The sequence below is a fragment of the Staurois parvus genome, unplaced genomic scaffold, assembly GCF_062004578.1.
Source record: "Staurois parvus isolate SC_StPar_1 unplaced genomic scaffold, SC_StPar_1.0 ptg000151l, whole genome shotgun sequence".
NCBI classification, from domain to species: domain Eukaryota; kingdom Metazoa; phylum Chordata; class Amphibia; order Anura; family Ranidae; genus Staurois; species Staurois parvus.
In genome coordinates, this window is record NW_028317947.1 from 11,965,311 (window position 1) to 11,985,444 (window position 20,134).

Consider the following 20,134-nt stretch of genomic DNA (forward strand, 5'->3'; position numbering starts at 1 on the left):
TTGTCAGGGGGTCAGCCTTACATCACCAAGCGCAATGCAAAGTGCCAGATGAAGTGGTGTAAAGCACGCCACCACTGGACTCTAGAGCAGTGGAGACGTGTTCTCTGGAGTGACCAACACTTGCCTGACTGCATTGTGCCAGGTGTAACGTTTGGTGGAGGGGGATTATGGTGTGGGGTTGTTTTTCAGGGGTTGGGCTTGGCCCCCTAGTTCCAGTGAAGGGAACTCTTAAGGCGTCAGCATACCAAGACATTTTGGACAATTTCATGCTCCCAACTTTGTGGGAAGAGTTTGGGGATGACCCCTTCCTGTTCCAACATGACTGCACACCAGTGCACAAAGCAAGGTCCATAAAGACATGGAGGAGTCAGTTTGGGGTGGAGGAACTTGACTGGCCTGCACAGAGTCCTGACCTCAACCCCATAGAACACCTTTGGGATGAATTAGAGCGGAGACTGTGAGCCAGGCCGAAGTCTCTGGTCATCTCCTGTACTGTCCGCAGTCTCTGGTCATCTCCTGTACTGTGTCCGCAGTCTCTGGTCATCTCCTGTACTGTGTCCGTAGTCTCTGGTCATCTCCTGTACTGTGTCCGCAGTCTCTGGTCATCTCCTGTACTGTGTCCGCAGTCTCTGGTCATCCCCTGTACTGTGTCCGCAGTCTCTGGTCATCTCCTGTACTGTGTCCGCAGTCTCTGGTCATCTCCTGTACTGTGTCCGCAGTCTCTGGGCATCTCCTGTACTGTGTCCGCAGTCTCTGGTCATCTCCTGTACTGTGTCCGCAGTCTCTGGGCATCTCCTGTACTGTGTCCGCAGTCTCTGGGCATCTCCTGTACTGTGTCCGCAGTCTCTGGTCATCTCCTGTACTGTGTCCGCAGTCTCTGGTCATCTCCTGTACTGTGTCCGCAGTCTCTGCTCATCTCCTGTACTGTGTTCGCAGTCTCTGGTCATCTCCTGTACTGTGTCCGCAGTCTCTGGTCATCTCCTGTACTGTGTTCGCAGTCTCTGGTCATCTCCTGTACTGTGTTCGCAGTCTCTGGTCATCTCCTGTACTGTGTCCGCAGTCTCTGGTCATCTCCTGTACTGTGTTCGCAGTCTCTGGTCATCTCCTGTACCGTGTTCGCAGTCTCTGGTCATCTCCTGTACTGTGTTCGCAGTCTCTGGTCATCTCCTGTACTGTGTTCGCAGTCTCTGGTCATCCCTGTACTGTGTCCGCAGTCTCTGGTCATCTCCTGTACTGTGTCCGCAGTCTCTGGTCATCCCTGTACTGTGTCCGCAGTCTCTGGTCATCTCCTGTACTGTGTCCGCAGTCTCTGGTCATCTCCTGCACTGTGTCCGCAGTCTCTGGTCATCTCCTGTACTGTGTCCGCAGTCTCTGGTCATCTCCTGTACTGTGTCCGCAGTCTCTGGGCATCTCCTGTACTGTGTCCGCAGTCTCTGGTCATCTCCTGTACTATGTCCGCAGTCTCTGGTCATCTCCTGTACTGTGTCCGCAGTCTCTGGTCATCTCCTGTACTGTGTCCGCAGTCTCTGGGCATCTCCTGTACTGTGTCCGCAGTCTCTGGTCATCTCCTGTACTGTGTTCGCAGTCTCTGGTCATCTCCTGTACTGTGTTCGCAGTCTCTGGTCATCTCCTGTACTGTGTCCGCAGTCTCTGGTCATCCCTGTACTGTGCCCGCAGTCTCTGGTCATCTCCTGTACTGTGTCCGCAGTCTCTGGGCATCTCCTGTACTGTGTCCGCAGTCTCTGGGCATCTCCTGTACTGTGTCCGCAGTCTCTGGGCATCTCCTGTACTGTGTCCGCAGTCTCTGGTCATCTCCTGTACTGTGTTCGCAGTCTCTGGTCATCTCCTGTACTGTGTTCGCAGTCTCTGGTCATCTCCTGTACTGTGTCCGCAGTCTCTGGTCATCCCTGTACTGTGCCCGCAGTCTCTGGTCATCTCCTGTACTGTGTCCGCAGTCTCTGGTCATCTCCTGTACTGTGTCCGCAGTCTCTGGGCATCTCCTGTACTGTGTCCGCAGTCTCTGGTCATCTCCTGTACTGTGTCCGCAGTCTCTGGGCATCTCCTGTACTGTGTCCGCAGTCTCTGGTCATCTCCTGTACTGTGTCCGCAGTCTCTGGTCAGCTCCTGTACTATGTCAGCAGTCTCTGGTCATCTCCTGTACTGTGTCCGCAGTCTCTGGTCATCTCCTGTACTGTGTCCGCAGTCTCTGGTCATCCCTGTACTGTGTCCGCAGTCTCTGGTCATCTCCTGTACTATGTCCGCAGTCTCTGGTCATCTCCTGTACTTTGTCTGCATTCTCTGGTCATCTCCTGTACTGTGTCCGTAGTCTCCGGTCATCTCCTGTACTATGTCTGCAAACTCCGGTCATCTCCTGTACTATGTCTGCAATCTCCGGTCATCTCCTGTACTATGTCTGTAGTCTCTGGTCATCTCCTGTACTATGTCTGCAATCTCTGGTCATCTCCTGTACTATGTCTGCAATCTCTGGTCATCTCCTGTACTATGTCTGCAATCTCTGGTCATCTCCTGTACTGTGTCTGAGGTCCATTGGTTCAGAATTTTTTTTTTGTTTTCCCCCTCTAAAATATATATATATATATATATATATATATATACACACATATATGAATATTATTAAATATTACAAATATTACTCAATTATGGATATTTGAGAATTTTTTTTGTTTTTTTTAGAAGAACATGAATTATATGATCCAGAGGAAAATTGCTCCAACACAAAGCTGCAAACATAAAATATAATTTGCAAATATATAATATTTAATATATATTCATTTTAAAAAAAACACAGCTGTCAAATTGATTCATTAGTTTCTGAGTCATAAATAACGTGCATATGTCATGTGTCCTCCAAGCGTTGTTCCTGAGTCGTACATAAACTATGTACAGGTCACAGGTCACATGTTCTAGAAGCTTTACAAAGTTACTAAGAAGGCAATAAAAAAATGCTGTCTGCTAATAACAGTGATTAATGAATACCCTACAAGAACTACTTATAGTTATATTTAGAAAGCAGTGAATGTGACGTACTGCAAACATTCACTGCAGGTGAAATAGTTAATTTAGTGAATGTATAAATATTTGATATAAACTCCCCTAAAAAGCTTTTTATGTGACTTTTGATGTTTTAAGATATATCTTCCATGTCTTCTGTCTCTATCTTCCAGAAAAAAAAGGGTCAGTGTGTATTAACTCACATGGATGTTTATATACTAAACCTAGAGTGCAAAATCCGGCTCACTTCTGCAGAGAAACCAATCAGCTTCTAACCTCAGCTTGTTCAATTAAGCTTTGGCAATAAAACCTGGAAGCTGATTGGTTTCTCTGCAGAAGTGCTCCTGATTTTGCACTCTCCAGCTTTAATAAATAAACCCAACAGAGCATTTTATACACAATCCCAATAAAGGTGAAAGCTACTTTATATATTTATGAGGTAACATGCATGTACACTCCAAACATTTTGGATTGTGTAAGAAAGGGTTAAAAGTGTTTCACTGTGTCCCACTTGGGAGATTTCCCATCATTTACTGTCCCGAAGATGCAACAGGAAATCTCCCCAATGTTAGGGGAATCCCCTTCTTGGGCAGCTGTCACAGGAACAGGTGTCCCCATCCGGAGATTTGCCCTAACCTCTTGTTCTGGTGACAACTCAAATTTTGGCTTTCCCATCATTTTTGGTCTCAGTGACAATGATCACCAGGAGTTAATATCCCCAACAGGGACACAGACAGCGCCAAAAACCTGACAGGGGTTCTAACCTTTCACCACTCCATCCAAAACTAAAAGTTTTACCTTTTAGGTTTAAGAGGCAGTGTCATTTCTCCTCACTAGCCATTATTTACTCCTGGTGCCCACCAGTGACACTGCTTCCACTGACACCAATGCTGGGGCTTATTATTGTGGCCACTGACACCAATGCTGGGGCTTATTATTGTGGCCACTGACACCAATGCTGGGGCTTATTATTCTTTCACTGACACCAATGCTGGGGCTTATTATTCTTTCACTGACACCAATGCTGGGGCTTATTATTCTTTCACTGACACCAATGCTGGGGCTTATTATTCTTTCACTGACACCAATGCTGGGGCTTATTATTCTTTCACTGACACCAATGCTGGGGCTTATTATTCTTTCCACTGACACCAATGCTGGGGCTTATTATTCTTTCCACTGACACCAATGCTGGGGGTTATTACTGTGTCCACTAACACCAATGCTGTGTGTTATTAATGTGCCCACTGACACCAATCCTGGGGGTTATTATTGCGTCCACTGATATCATTTCTGGTGGTTATTATTGCGTCCACTGACACCAATGCAGGGGGGTTATTACTGCATGCATTGACATTGATACTAAGGGTTATTATTGTGTTAACTGACACCAATGCTGGGGGATATTGTTGCATCTACTGACACCAATGCTGGGGGATATTGTTGCATCTACTGACACCAATGCTGGGGGTTAATATTGCATCCATTGACACCAATGCTGGGGTTATTACTGCATCCATTGACACTGATGCTGGGGGTTATTACTACATCCATTGACATCAATGCTGGGGGTTATTACTACATCCATTGAAATCAATGCTGGGGGTTATTACTGCATCCATTGACACTGCTGCTGGGGGTTATTACTACATCCATTGACACCAACGCTGGGGTTATTACTGTATCCATTGACACTGATGCTGGGGGTTATTACTGCATTCATTGACACTGCTGATGGGGGTTATTACTGCATTCATTGACACTGTTGATGGGGGTTATTACTGCATCTATTGACACTGATGCTGGGGGTTATTATTGGATCCACTGACACCACTGCTGCGGGTTATTATTGCGTCCACTGATATCATTTCTGGTGGTTATAATTGCGTCCACGGACACCAATGCAGGGGGGTTATTACTGCATGCATTGACATTGATACTAAGGGTTATTATTGTGTTCACTGACACCAATGCTGGGGTTAATATTGCATCCATTGACACTGATGCTAGAGGTTATTACTGCATTCATTGACACTGATGCTAGAGGTTATTACTGCATTCATTGACACTGTTGCTGGGGGTTATTATTGCATCTATTGACACTGATGCTGGGGGTTATTATTGGATCCACTGACACCAGCGTTGGAGGTTATCATATTCCAACTTTTTTTAATGTGCCTTGCAATAAGCTGAAAAAAATGCAGCAGGACCAAAATTTTGGGGTGTTGAGGTGAGAAATATAATAATTTCTTCATAAATTTAGGCCAATGTGTATTCTGCTACATGCCTTTGCTAGATAAAAAAAAATCCCAACACGTGCAAATCAACTGGTTTACGTGAAAGTTATAGCGTCCACAAATGGCGGTATACATACTGGAATTTTTATTTATACTAGTAACGGCGGCGATCAGTGACTTATAGCGGGACTGCGGCGGGCATTCTGATACTGGGGGGGGGGGGAACTGACTAACTGCCACTGACATCCCAATGACACTAATACAGTGATCAGTGGTAATAAAAAGCACTGTACTAATGACACTGCGCAGGAAGGGGTTAACATCTGGGGCGATCAAAGGGTTAACTGTGTGATGTTTTACATGATGTGCTGTGCTGTACTAGGAAGACATGCTGTTTTGTATCTCTCTGCTGTGCAGAGAAATACAAAGCAGCATGTCCTTGGTGGCAGGAGAGAGACCTGTGTTGTTTGCAAACAGAGGTCTCTCCCGTCAGCTTTGCCTGATGATCGCCGGGTGCTAGCGGGGAATCTCTGGCCAGGACCTGGCAATTGACATCCCTAGCCGCTAATGCCGGGGCGGGTAGGGCTGCGTGCACGCCCCCTAGCTGGAAATGCAAATCACATATATTTACGTGATTTTGCACAGCCCTGCAGCAGTTCTATTAGTGTATGGCCAGCTTTACTTCGACTTTAACCACTTTCCCGCTGCCCTATAGCAGATATACTGCTATAGGGCAGGCACGGATGCGCAAAATCACATATATATATATATGTGATTTTGCATTTTCGGGTAGGGGGCGCGCACGAGACACGCATGCTCCCTACCCGCGCCACTATTCGCGGCCTCAGCTGTAAATCACCGGGTCCCAGCCGGTGATTACTCGACGAGAGAACTGTAAGTAAACAATATATATATCTCCCGTCAGCTCCTGCACACTGCTAGGCATGGCTTTGCACATCAGAGCCATGCAAAGCAGTGTCCTTAAAATGAAGCACACGCACATAGCAAGCAGCACACAGTTAACCCTTTGATTGCCCCAGATGTTAACCCCTTCCTGCCCAGTGCCATTAGTACAGTGTCAGTGCTTTTTATTAGCACTGATCACTGTATTGGTGTCACTGGGAATGTTAATGACACCTTGTCACCTTCTCACCAAGCTGCTTGGAGATAGTTTGGTAGCCCAGACCAGCCTTGTGTAGGTCTACAATCTTGTCCCTGACATCCTTGGACAGCTCTTTGGTCTTTGCCATGGTGCAGAGTTTGGAATCTGATTGTTTGATTGCTCCTGTGGACAGGTGTCTTTATAAAGGTAACACAATGAGATTCGCAGCACTCCTTTTAAGAGACTGCTTCTAATCTCAGCTTGTTACCTGTATGAAAGACACCTGGTAGCCAGAAATCCTGCTGAATGATAGGGGACCAGATACTTATTTCCCTCATGAACATGCAGATCAGTGCATCATTTGTTAGACATGAATTTCTTTTGAATTTTTTGTTGCTATTCTGTCTCTCAGTATTACAGTACACCTACCAATGTTCACTGGGGTGAACTGACTTGGTGTCACTGACATCCCCAGTGACACCAATACAATGATCAGTGCTAAAAAAAAAAAAAGCACTGACACTGTACAAATGGCACTGGGCAGGAAGGGCTTAACATGAGGAGCGATCAAAGGGTTAACTGTGTGCTGAGTGTTTTACTAGGGGGTGGTGTCTTGTGTGCTTCACTGTAAGCACACTATTTTGGATGGCTGGGCTGTGCACAGCCATCCAAAGCAGTGAACCTGAGATGACAGGGAGAATTGTTAGTAAACAAAACAGTTCTCCTCCCCGTCGGAGATCCTCGGTAATCACGAGGTGCGGGCAAGTAATCACCGGCTGGGACCCGGTGATTGACAGCCACGGCCGCAAATGGCAGCGCAGGTAAGACGTGCGTGCGCCCTCTACCTGGAAATGCAAAATCACATATATATATATATATATATATATATATGATTTTTCGCACTTGTGCCGCCCTGTAGCAGGATTTCTGGAAGCAGTTATCAGCAAAAATTAAAAAACTAGAAAAGCTACAATTTCTGGGGAAATTGTGTGAAGTGTTCTTGCCTCCACCAGTAGTCTACAACTGGAGTGGGCGGAGTAACTGGGTGGAGTGGCTTGTCACTCTGCTGCATGCTCACACACCTGGGTTCCTATGGCAACTCACTCTACAGCAAGGGCAGAAAAGAGGTAAAAACAAACTGCTCCAACTTGCTCACTTCACTGGCGGTTCCCATTTTTAAACAGTTGTAGTTTAAAAATTATAAATCCTACACCGAAAAGCTTTATAAATTGTGAGAATCACAAGACCCAGACCTACATTTCAATGCATAGTATGTCTCTGAAATATTATAAATGAAGGCAAAGTTGCAGTTTAGAAATTGCCCTTCAAATTTGAGGAGGCTAGAGTGGAGTTTCAATGAATGTCAATGGGCGGCGTGAGTTGCAAACAAATGGTCATATTGTGAAAACTATCAGGACTATGGCTTAGCCGTGGACATTTTTAGTGGCAGCGGGATTAGCTGAATGTTTTGATACAAGATTTGTGTAGGTGGCCTTGAAAATGAGGGAGTGATGGCAGTTTAGAAATCATGTCCTGATTTTTCATCTCACACTCTAGCTTTTGTCAGCTCCCACTCTAGTTTTGAACAATCCGCCATTCATTCCTATGCGACCAATGTCACCACAAAAACGCCGATATTTCGTGAACCATTCGGCAAAACGTTCCACAAAGTAATAGCACACCAATCGGGAACAATCCGCACGTTTCGGTATATTACTGTCTATGTAGTGTAAAAACTGTGGGAGGAGTTAGGGTGGTAAATGTGGCTATAATAACAAGAATATATATGTGAGATAACAGGAAGTGGTCTGCCATGCAACAACACTTAAATATATAGTTTTTTTCAAAATTGTTGGTCTTTTTTTGTTTATAGCGCAAAAAATAAAAAATGAACAGGCGATCAAATACCACCAAAGGAAAGCTCTATTTGTACGAAAAAAGGATGTAAAAGTCAAAGTAGCGCCTGGTCAGGAGGTGGGGGGGGGGGGGTAAATCCTCTGGAGGACAAGTGGGTAATTAAACGAATACGTTACAGTTTGCGACTTGAATGTTCTTCAGTCTATTTGGTAACAACGGAAGTAAACATGAAATGTTGGAGGGCCAGTGCTTGTGTAACCCGACAGGTGATCCGTCCAAGTGACGTGAAACCGAGGGGGAACCTACTAGGTAACAGTAAACAGTTTTCTCGGAAGTCTCATGCCTGGAGACATATACATGACATCACTGCTTTGGGATGAATTACAAGGCAAACTCCTCCTAGCACTGGCCACTCCCCACCCTCTTACAAGGACAGGGCAGCAGCCATTTTAGATAAGGGCATACATGACAAACAGAGCCAAGGATGGGAAGGATAAACACTTTTTATAGGAGTGATTTCTTCTTCATGTGTCAGTTTACATGTCACAGATCTACAGACTAGCTATAGATCTGAAGTCACGTATGATGATGGAATGGTCTATACCCGGGGTCTCCACTTTACAGTATGAGGATCATCATCAGGAGTGCAACATCATTAATTATCAAGTGTCTGGGGGAGGAAACGTGTTTTATAAATAAATGAGCAACCCTTACATCGGGGTCCCCATCAATGTCCCCCCTTACATCAGGGTCCCCGTCAAAGTCCCCCTTACATCAGGATCCCCGACAAAGTCCCCCCTTACATCAGGGTCCCCGTCAAAGTCCCCCCTTACATCAGGGTCCCCGTCAAAGTCCCCCTTACATCAGGATCCCCGTCAAAGTCCCCCTTACATCAGGATCCCCGTCAAAGTCCCCCCTTACATCAGGATCCCCGTCAAAGCCCCCCCCTTACATCAGGTTCCATGTCAAAGTCCCCCCTTACATCAGGTTCCATGTCAAAGTCCCCCCTTACATCAGGGTCCCCATCAAAGTCCCCCTTTACATCAGGGTCCCCAATAAAGTCCCCTTACATCAGGGTCCCCAATAAAGTCCCCCTTACATCAGGGTCCCCATCAAAGTCCCCCTTACATCAGGGTCCCCAAGAGAGTCCCCCCTTACTTTAGGGTACCCAGCAAACTCCCCCCTTACATTAGGGTCCCCAAAGTCCCCCTCCCCTTACATCAGGGTCCCCAATAAAGTCCCCCTTACATCAGGATCCCCAAGAGAGTACCCCCTTACATCAGAGTCCTCATCAAAGTCCCCCCTTACATCAGGGTCCTCTTCAAAGTCCCCCCTTACATCAGAGTCTCCCCTTTTGAGCCCCTCAGACCTCCTCCTCACACCAGGGTTCTCATCAGACTGGCCAGCAGCGGCTGTGATGGAGGGAGGGGTGTGTGAGGTGTGGTGGGGGTCGCTGCGAAGGAAGTTGGTCGCTGAGGTGAGCTCGGAAGCCTCGATGGGGAAGTATGAGGGCCTCTGTAATAAGGCGGCCATTCTACGTGCTCTGAGGTAAACGTTCCTGACGTTTAGTAAGCCGCTCACAGCACATACCGCACTACGAGAAGCAGGGTCTAGTATAAGGCGCCCACACCTAAGATGGCGGACACAGGAGCCCTCTCTCAAACGCATCTTCATCCCCATCCCGAAAAGGGCGGGACCGCGTACGTCTGCCCCACCCCCCACGTGTTGACGTAACCGAAACCAGCAGAAGGTATAAAAGCAGCGGCGGCGGCCATTTCCTTGTGTACGTGTTACAGGAGCTGTTCACTCGGTTATCTCCAGAGCCCCCCCGCCGTTCTCACACAGGAATCTCCATCTTATCGTATGTCCGCTATCCAGAACCTCAACTCCTTCGGTGAGTGGCGGGGAAATGCAGGGGGGCGGGCGGTGAGTGGCGGGGTTCTCACTGGGGGAGAGGAGGGTGTTATTCCGCTGCGACTACACGGGGCATTGTTCATACACGGCCGCCTGTGTAGGTCAGGATTATCCGGGGCTCCCCTAGTGAAAGCTGGGCTTCTATCGCAGGATGGCCGCTGGTCGGGCTGTACAAGATGGCGGCCCCCCCACTATCGGCTTCCTTTCTTCACCCGGCCTGCTGATGTAAAGGGCGTGGTTTTGAGGAAGCTCGTCGTTTCTTTGCTCCTCCCTCTAGTATCTGCCTATATTCTTGGTGGTTGACAAGTGTGGGCTCTGGGGGCTCGACTGTGCCCCCCCCCGGCTCTGGGGGCTCGACTGTGCCCCCCCCCCGGCTCTGGGGGCTCGACTGTGCCCCCCCCCCGGCTCTGGGGGCTCGACTGTGCCCCCCCCCCCCGGCTCTGGGGGCTCGACTGTGCCCCCCCCCCGGCTCTGGGGGCTCGACTGTGGCCCCCCCCCCCGGCTCTGGGGGCTCGACTGTGGCCCCCCCCCCCGGCTCTGGGGGCTCGACTGTGCCCCCCCCCCCCGGCTCTGGGGGCTCGACTGTGCCCCCCCCCCCCCGGCTCTGGGGGCTCGACTGTGCCCCCCCCCCCCGGCTCTGGGGGCTCGACTGTGCCCCCCCCCCCGGCTCTGGGGGCTCGACTGTGCCCCCCCCCCCGGCTCTGGGGGCTCGACTGTGCCCCCCCCCCCGGCTCTGGGGGCTCGACTGTGCCCCCCCCCCGGCTCTGGGGGCTCGACTGTGCCCCCCCCCCCTGGCTCTGGGGGCTCGACTGTGCCCCCCCCCCCCTGGCTCTGGGGGCTCGACTGTGCCCCCCCCCCTGGCTCTGGGGGCTCGACTGTGCCCCCCCCCCCCTGGCTCTGGGGGCTCGACTGTGCCCCCCCCCCCTGGCTCTGGGGGCTCGACTGTGCCCCCCCCCCCCCCTGGCTCTGGGGGCTCGACTGTGCCCCCCCCCCCTGGCTCTGGGGGCTCGACTGTGCCCCCCCCCCCCCTGGCTCTGGGGGCTCGACTGTGCCCCCCCCCCCTGGCTCTGGGGGCTCGACTGTGCCCCCCCCCCCCGGCTCTGGGGGCTCGACTGTGCCCCCCCCCCCGGCTCTGGGGGCTCGACTGTGCCCCCCCCCCGGCTCTGGGGGCTCGACTGTGCCCCCCCCCCCTGGCTCTGGGGGCTCGACTGTGCCCCCCCCCCGGCTCTGGGGGCTCGACTGTGCCCCCCCCCCGGCTCTGGGGGCTCGACTGTGCCCCCCCCCGGCTCTGGGGGCTCGACTGTGCCCCCCCCCGGCTCTGGGGGCTCGACTGTGCCCCCCCCTGGCTCTGGGGGCTCGACTGTGCCCCCCCCTGGCTCTGGGGGCTCGACTGTGCCCCCCCCCCTGGCTCTGGGGGCTCGACTGTGCCCCCCCCCCTGGCTCTGGGGGCTCGACTGTGCCCCCCCCCTGGCTCTGGGGGCTCGACTGTGCCCCCCCCCCCCTGGCTCTGGGGGCTCGACTGTGCCCCCCCCCCCTGGCTCTGGGGGCTCGACTGTGGCCCCCCCCCCCCCCCCTGGCTCTGGGGGCTCGACTGTGGCCCCCCCCCCCCCCCCCGGCTCTGGGGGCTCGACTGTGGCCCCCCCCCCCCCCGGCTCTGGGGGCTCGACTGTGCCCCCCCCCCCCGGCTCTGGCGTTTACTGTTGGAGTCTCATGTATGTTGCATGTTCTGATTGCAGACCCCTTTGCTGATGCAAGTAAAGGTGATGACTGGCTCCCAGCTGGGACAGAGGATTCTATCCATATAAGAATCCAGCAGAGGAACGGCCGGAAGACTCTGACAACTGTGCAAGGCATTGCGGATGACTACGACAAGAAGAAACTAGTCAAAGCTTTTAAGAAGGTCGGTGTTCTCACGGTCACTCTGTATTTCTAGCACATCGCTGCCAGTGGCGGGTCCGAGCTTCAGTTCCTTTTTTTTATCTTTTATTTTTTTCCTTTTATAGAAATTTGCTTGCAATGGTACCGTTGTTGAACACCCAGAATACGGAGAGGTGATCCAGCTTCAAGGTGACCAGCGCAAGAATGCTTGCCAGTTCCTTATGGAGGTAAGACTCATTCCTTGCTGTTCATTAGGGGATCTCTGCAGTATAGTGGGGGGGGCATAAGCCTCCCCCCTTGTATAATGGCTTGTGACCTACAAATGAAGTCTAAGTTCTGAGTATCTGTTGGCTTTTGCTGCTTCCTGATTAGGCGGAGCAATGCTAACGTTTGATCATATGACGTTCTCCCATTCCAACCGCTCAAGTGCGGCTCTGGGAGTGCGCAGCACGGTGATCGGTGGTACGCTGTGTCTCTCAGGCACAGCAGATCAACGGAAGATGTCGACTCGGTCATGTGATCAGCTGTGTCCAATCACAGCTGATCGCATGTTAATAGGGAAATGCCGGTTATCTGCATTTCTCTCCTCACGAGCTGTCGCGCTGACAGAGGAGAGCCGGGAATCGGCATCCCTTGGAGGGGACATGTACACTGATCATCAGTGTGCCCTGATGTGTAGCCCCATCAGTGCTACCTGCCAATGCCTACTAGTGCACATCAATGCCACATATCAGTGCCCACCTGAGCTGCCTTTCAGTGTCACTTATCAGTGCCGTCTGTCAGTGGCATATGCGTGCTGCCTACCAGTGCCCATCAGTGAAGGAAAATCGCTTATTTTACAAAATTTTATAACAAATTAAACTTTTTTTCAAAATTTTCAGTGGTTTTTGGTTTAGCAAAAATAAAACCCAGAGGTGACTGAATACCACCAAAAGAAGGCTCTCTCAAAAAAAATGATAAAAATTTCATATGGGTACAGTGTTGCATGACCACGCAATTGTCATTCAAAGTGTGACAGCGCTGAAAATTGGCCTGGGCAGGAAGGGGGTATAAGTGCCCTGTATGCTAGTGGGTTAATGTTCTCCTACCCCCAAAGTTGTTACCATGTCAGGCCAAAACTTGGAATAGGAAGGCTGACATTGTTTTCTGAAAATGCTAGTTGCCTGGCTAACATGCTGATCAGTGGCCTGAAATTTGAGACTGGTTTAAAAACAAAAATCCCCTGCGGGTTAATGTCATGTGCCAGTATGCACCACACACTAGCATTTTGTGACTGCCTGTAAAACAAAGCCTTCCAGTGGCGTGCTTTTGGCACTTCCATATTCACCCAGTCTTCCAGGTTTGTCCTTATTGCCTGTTTGAATGGCTGGGCCATGATGACGTCACTTCTAACCCATGCGCAAGGGAGTCACGGCTGTCATACAGCACTCTTAGTGTGCCATCATGTGTACTGAGCTCTGAATTGAGGTGGTGACATCACTGTCTGCTACAACTGCATAGTACAAGTGTAGGCGATATTCAGTGTACCTACAGGTAAGCCTGAGCCTTTTCATAGGCCTACCTGAAGGTACAAGTTAAGGCAGAGCTTACTACCACTTAAACCACCTCCCGCCCGCCATATAGTAATATGACAGACGCAAGGCGGTTCTCTCGTTCTGGGAGGACGTCATATGACGTCCTCTCATTCTCACCCTCGGACACAGCGGATCACGGAAAGAGCCGAAGATGTTGGCTCAGTCATGTGATCAGCTGTGTCCAATCACAGCTGATCACGTAAACAGGGAAATGCCGGTTATCGGCATTTCTCTCTCGAGTGGTCACGCTGACAGCTCGAGAGGAGAGCCGGTAATTGGCTTTCCGCAGAGGGGACATGTACACTGATCATCAGTGCCCTGATGATCCGTGTAGCTCCAGCAGTGCCTCGTGTCAGTGCACATCAATGCCTCATATCAGTGCCCATTTGAGCTGCTTATCAGTGCAGCCTCATTAGCGCACATCAGTGAAGGAGAAAAATCACTTATTTACAATTTTATAACAAAAATTAAAACTTTTTTTTCAAAATTTTCAGTGGTTTTTGGTTTAAGAAAAAATAAAAAAACCCAGAGTTGATTAAATACCACCAAAATAAAGCTGTCACAAAAATTATAAATGTCATATGGGTACAGTGTTGCATGACTGTGCAATTGTCATTCAAAGTGTGACAGTGCTGGAAATTGGCCTGGGCAGGAAGGGGGTAGAAGTGCCCTGTAGGCGAGGGGTTAAAGTAGAGAATCAACATGCCATGTTTTGGATTCTGCTTGCTTAACCACTTGCCCTCCAGAGGATTTATTGCTGTGCCAATAAATCACATGATTGGGCAGACCTGAATAAAAAAAGTAAAACTTTATTTGTAAAACATGCAGAAAATACATCCTATGGCTCTCCTTCAACAAATCTTTACCTGCCTGTGCAGGTAATGAACTCTCTAACGTGTGTGGAAGTGACTTTCTCTCAGTCCAACCAATCAAAGATCACCACCATAGAACACTGACCTCTGACCTCTTGGGGCATTTAAAGCATCACCTATGGGAAAACATAGGGTGGCTATTTCACAGGCAACACTAGTTCAGTTCTTGACATGTTGGGTGTCTGTTTACTCTGCGCAACTTCCAACTTTTATTTTACTGAAACGGGTAATGTTCTTTAAGTGCCCTAAAATAACATCTTATTTTTGTACTTTTTACTGAGACTTTTGCATTCCGTAAACCATTGTGCTAATATCGTGATATTTGGAACTACTGCCAATTTTCTCTCGCATGGCTGTTCTTAGAAAATGTTTTCGGGGTTTTACATAATCCTTAAGCCCTAAAATGATTTGATACTTGTGAAAAAATTGCTCTGGCAGCAAAGTTTTCAGTATATACTATGGGAGGTGGGTAGTATTGCCAGGTGGTTGGCCATGTTTAAATATTAAACTTTTTTCTCCCCCCTTTCTTTTAGGTTGGACTGGCCAAAGAAGATCAACTGAAAGTCCATGGATTTTAATAATCAAGACCTAACCTCAGCTTTACCTTAAGGATTCCTGTAATGAGTAGCTTTATTAAGAACTGACCCTTGTTACAAGTTTAACTCGCTTGTGATTAATCTGCCACCTTCAAAGGACTTTAACAACTTTTTAGACTCTTAGTCATTGTGGACTGGTCCTATTTTGTAGTTTCATGTGACAAACACTGATTAACCATAGCATTATGACCACTGACAAATAAAATTGATTATATCATTTACAGTGGCGCCTGAAAGTGGGTGGGACGTACGCTATATTGCCAAAAGTATTGGGACACCCCTCCAAATCATTGGAGTCAGGTGTTCCAATCAGCTCCATGGCCACAGGTGTATAAATTCGAGCACCTAGTTGTGCAGACTGCTTCTGCAAACGTTTGTGAAAGAATGGGTCGCTCTGAGGAGCTCAGTGACTTCAAGCGTGGTACTGTGATAGGTAGCCACCTGTGCAATAAGTCCATCCGTGAAATTTCCGTGCTCCTCGATATTCCACGCTCAACTGTTAGTGGTATTGTAACAAAGTGGAAGCAACTGGGAACAACAGCAACTCAGCCACGAAGTGGTAGGCCACGTAAAATGACAGAGCGGGGTCAGCACATGCTGACAGTCTGCAGAAGTCGCCAACTATCTGCAGGGGCAATAGCTAAAGACCTCTTAACTTCATGTGGCCTTCAGATTAGCAAAACAACAGTGCGTAGAGAGCTTCATGGCATGGGTTTCCATGGCCAAGCCACTGCATCCAAGTCTTACGTTGCCAAATGCAACGCAAAGCGTCGGATGCAGTGGTGTAAAGCACGCCGCCATTGGAATCTAGAGCAGTGGAGACGTGTTCTCTGGAGTGACCAATCGTGCTTCTCTGTCTGGCAATCTGATGGACGTGTCTGGGTTTGGCGGTTGCCTCAAGAGGAGTACTTGTCTGACTGCCTTGTGCCAAGTGTAAAGTCTGGTGGAGAGGGGATTATGGTGTGGGGTTGTTTTTCAGGCGTTGGGCTTGGCCCCCTAGTTCCAGTGAAGGGAACTCTTAAGGTGTCAGCATACCAAGACATTTTGGACAATTTCATGCTCCCAACTTTGTGGGAACAGTTTGGGGATGGCCCCTGCCTGTTCCAACATGACTGCATACCAGTGCACAAAGCAACTTCCATAAAGGCATGGATGAGCGAGTTTGGGGTGGAGGAACTTGACTGGCCTGCACAGAGTCCTGACCTCAACCCGATGGAACACCTTTGGGATGAATTAGAGCAGAGACTACGAGCCAGGCCTTGTCCAACATCAGTGCCTGACCTCACAAATGTTCTTCTGGAAGAATGGTCAAACATTCCCATAGACACCCTCCTAAATCTTGTGGACAGCCTTCCCAGAAGAGTTGAAGCTGTTATAACTGCTAAGGGTGGGCCAACTCAATATTGAACCCTACGTACTAAGACGGGTGCCATTAAAAGTGTGCGTGCGATGGCAGATGTCCCAATACTTTTGGCAATCTAGTGTATTAGGCAGGGAGTGAACATGTCCCTGAAGTGATGTCTTGAAAGAAAAATGGGCAAATGTAAGCATTTGAGGAGGGCCAATATGTAATGGTTAGATGATTGGGTGAGCGCATAGCCAAAACTGCAGCTCTTCTGGAATGTTCTCGGTCTGCAGTGGTCATGACCTACCAAAAGTTGGGCCAAGGAAGGAACACCAGTGAACCAGCGGCAGGGTCCTGGGGGGCTAAGGCTCACAGATGTTGATGGGGAGCAAAGACTGGCCCATGTGCTCCAATCTGGTAGTGCTGCTGTAGCTCAAATTGCTGAAAAAGTGAATGCTGCATCCGATAGGTGTCAGAAGACGGTGCATCGTAGTTTGTTGCGAATGGGGCTGCACAGACTAAGATCAGTCGAGGTCTCCACATTTACCAATGTCCAAAAGCTCACACATTGGGCACATGGGCATCAAAAATCTACTGCAGGCTGGTCTGAATCTAATTTTTTAGATCGTGTGGCTGTCCAAGTTGCATGTGCGCCTTTTACCTGGTGAAGTGATGGTACCAGGATGGGTGAAGGTGAGCCAGATGAGGCAGTGTGACTTTCAGGATATGCTACTAATGGCTTAGTGCCAGATACCACACCTTCAAAGGTCGGTCTAGTGGAGTCCATGCCTTGACAGGTCAGGCCTGTCTGGTGGCAAAAGGGACCTACTCAGTATTAGGTGGTCATAATGGTATGGCTGATCGGTGTATTCAGCAATGACTTGTTTGTCAGTTTCTGGTGTCATGGCACATCTACAAAGTTGGGTAAGTTTAACTCCCCCCAAATATGACATACGTGTTGGGGAGGCAAGATGACCGGGTTCATGGACTGGTTTATTCTGGTCCATTCTGAAAGTCATCCATTGGATAGTATCACAACAATGTAGTCTGCCATGGCTGACATCTGTTGGCAATAACATTGTGTAGTGGCAAGAAACAAGCTTGTTTTATGTTAAACTTATGTAAATAAACCTTTTTTTTTTTCATTTAACACCTGTGATTGCTTTTATCATAAGTGCCCGGTCATACCGGTGCGATTTAAGACGCTGACATTCACATTCGTTAGATGCTATTTTAGTAGTAGTGCACTGAAATGAAAATTCTGGTGCCGAAACCAAAAATTCAAAATGCACTTGGCCGAAAAACGAAACCAAAATGCGCAGTTTTTAAAAATGAATATATTTTTTTGGGGGGGAAATGCACTTTGATTAAAAAAAACTATATATACCCCAATTTTTTGTAAAATATGAAAGAAGCAAGTAAATAGATACCCAACATGTCAAGCTGTAAAATTGTGCACGCTCGTGAAACTGCGGTACTTAAAAAAAAATCTCCATGGGTGATGATTTAAAAATGTGTACAGGTTAGTAGTGTAAAGTTACAGAGGAGGTCTAGTGTGAGAATTATTGCTCTTGCTTTGATGTTCGTGGTAATTCCTCATGTATTTGGTTTGAACACTATTTACATATGTGGGCATGGCCTACATATGCGTGTTCACCATTACGTGCGAGAACGGGGGGGCACTTTAACCTTTTTATTTTTTTGCTTTTTTTTCACTGCCGTTTCATAAAAATAATTTTAATCACTTATCACAAGAAATGCATGCATCCCTTGTGATAGAAATAATTAGTGACAGGTCCTCTTTATGGAGAGATAGGGGGCCAATAAGACCCCACATCCCTCCTCTGTAATGTAAAGCATTGGATCAAAAAAAGCATTGAGCTAGTGCGTTACAAAAAAAAAATGGCCGGAACAGGAAGTGACATCGTTCCGGTCCTCCAAGGGCATAGAGATGAGTGGCGGCCATCTTTCCTTCACTCATCTCTATGTCTAGTGCTGGGATCGATGGTTTCTCAGGTAAGGCTGAGAACTACTGAGGGGTGGGGCGTTTTATTGGCACCTGTATCGGTGCTTTTTTTTTTTTTCCACCAATTTCTGCTAACGGCCGAAAGGGGTGTTTTCGGCCGAGCATTTCGGTGCATCCCTAGATTTTAGGGGTAATTTCAAATCGCATCGGTACGACCGGGCACTTAGCGTCTGGTCACACTGGTGCAGATTGAACTCTCATCTAACAAATATGAATGTCAACGTCTTAACGGGCGATTTGCTGTAGTGCGATTTCTAAAGTTCTTGCATTACTTTTTCTGCAGTTTTGCTGCAATTTCATATACATAGAACATAATGGAAATTGCACTGCACATTGCAAGAAATCTTCACAAGTAGCAAAGTCTTCATTGAAATTGCACATAAATTGCATGGTTTTTAAATTGCACCGGTGACTTAATGTTGATGATCATTGTGTATAGTAGACATTTTTCCCCTTCTGGGCAAAGAGATATGTTCCCTTGAAAGCTGCTCAGTCTGGAAGTGCCCCCCTTCAGTGTACGTGGGAGCATGCTATTCTCTCCTAGGATGTGTCACTGATTACTGGGTCACTGACACATGGCCCAGGTGCCCGCCTAATGAACCTTTGTTATAAATCGCATGTTTGATGTACACAATGGCTTTGTCACATACATTAACCTGGCGCTAAGCCTGAGTGTGGCTCGGGGTTAATTTGCAGTACCAAAAGCGGTAACCCCGAACCACACTCAGGATTACACTGTAGTGCTTCTGCGATCTCCGGCCGATGCCGGCATCTGTCTTCCGGGTTCCGTTCCCTGCGAGCGTCGGGACGTACGGGGGGCGGAACCGGCAGGAGATTCAAAAAAGTAAAAGTGTGACATACACACAATACATTGTAATCTGTTAGTACTACATTACTGTATTATTATTATACAGGATTTATATAGCACCAACAGTTTTCTCAGCGCTTTACAATGTGCAGGGAGACAATACAAGAGAGATTTGAGGGCCCTGATCCTTGGAGCTTACAATCTAGGAGATCAAACCATTTCACATACATTTTGTCCCGAGTGCTGTGCCCGGCACCCTGCCCTCTTTTTTACTGTTCTTTCTGCCTGGAAACTTGAGAACGTCCAAAAAGCGTCCCTTTAGGTCAAAAGCGGTGTTAGACCAGCTAGAGAACAGCGATAGTAAATCAGAACCACTTGCAGAATTGAGTGATAATGATTCGTGGGGGAAATTCATCATCAGACACTGAAAACGATTCTGCGACTTTGCTCAGTGATTGCGAACTTGGCGCTATATTTCAAATTTCAGTGTTTTTTGTTTGATTATATTAATTAATTACATTTATTATTATTATAATTTTATGATTATTATATTATGATTTTGTGTTTCAAATTTTATCCTACCCGGGATGTCTACTAGACTTGTACGGACAGATTTCAGTGAGGTATTCTTAAAAATTACAGGCCTACAATAAAAAAAAATACATATTTCCATGTAAAAAAATGTACTGCTTTAAGCACAGAAATATGGACATAATCAGACCGCTAGGGAGGTTGAAGCCCCCGTTTTTAATAGGTGTATACTCCTTCCACTTATCCAGTGTTGAGGTGGGGGTTTGTCAGACTTTTGGGTAAATTAGAACTGAAAATGCTCAGCATGTTTACTGCCTTGTGTCACCCAATTTCATGTTGCATTTTGAGGTACTTCAGCCTAGCTATACACATTGGATTTGGT

General features: G+C 48.1%; 1 protein-coding gene across 1 annotated transcript; it reads left to right on the forward strand.

Annotated features, from left to right (window-relative positions):
* Nucleotides 1-9,943: 9,943 nt before the first annotated feature.
* On the forward strand, nucleotides 9,944-17,537 carry EIF1 (eukaryotic translation initiation factor 1). The gene is made up of 4 exons (XM_089674448.1): nucleotides 9,944-10,102; nucleotides 11,859-12,022; nucleotides 12,126-12,227; nucleotides 14,980-17,537. The coding sequence occupies exons 1-4, from the start codon at nucleotides 10,072-10,074 to the stop codon at nucleotides 15,022-15,024; spliced, it is 342 nt and encodes a 113-aa protein (XP_089530574.1). The 5' UTR covers nucleotides 9,944-10,071; the 3' UTR covers nucleotides 15,025-17,537.
* Nucleotides 17,538-20,134: the final 2,597 nt, after the last annotated feature.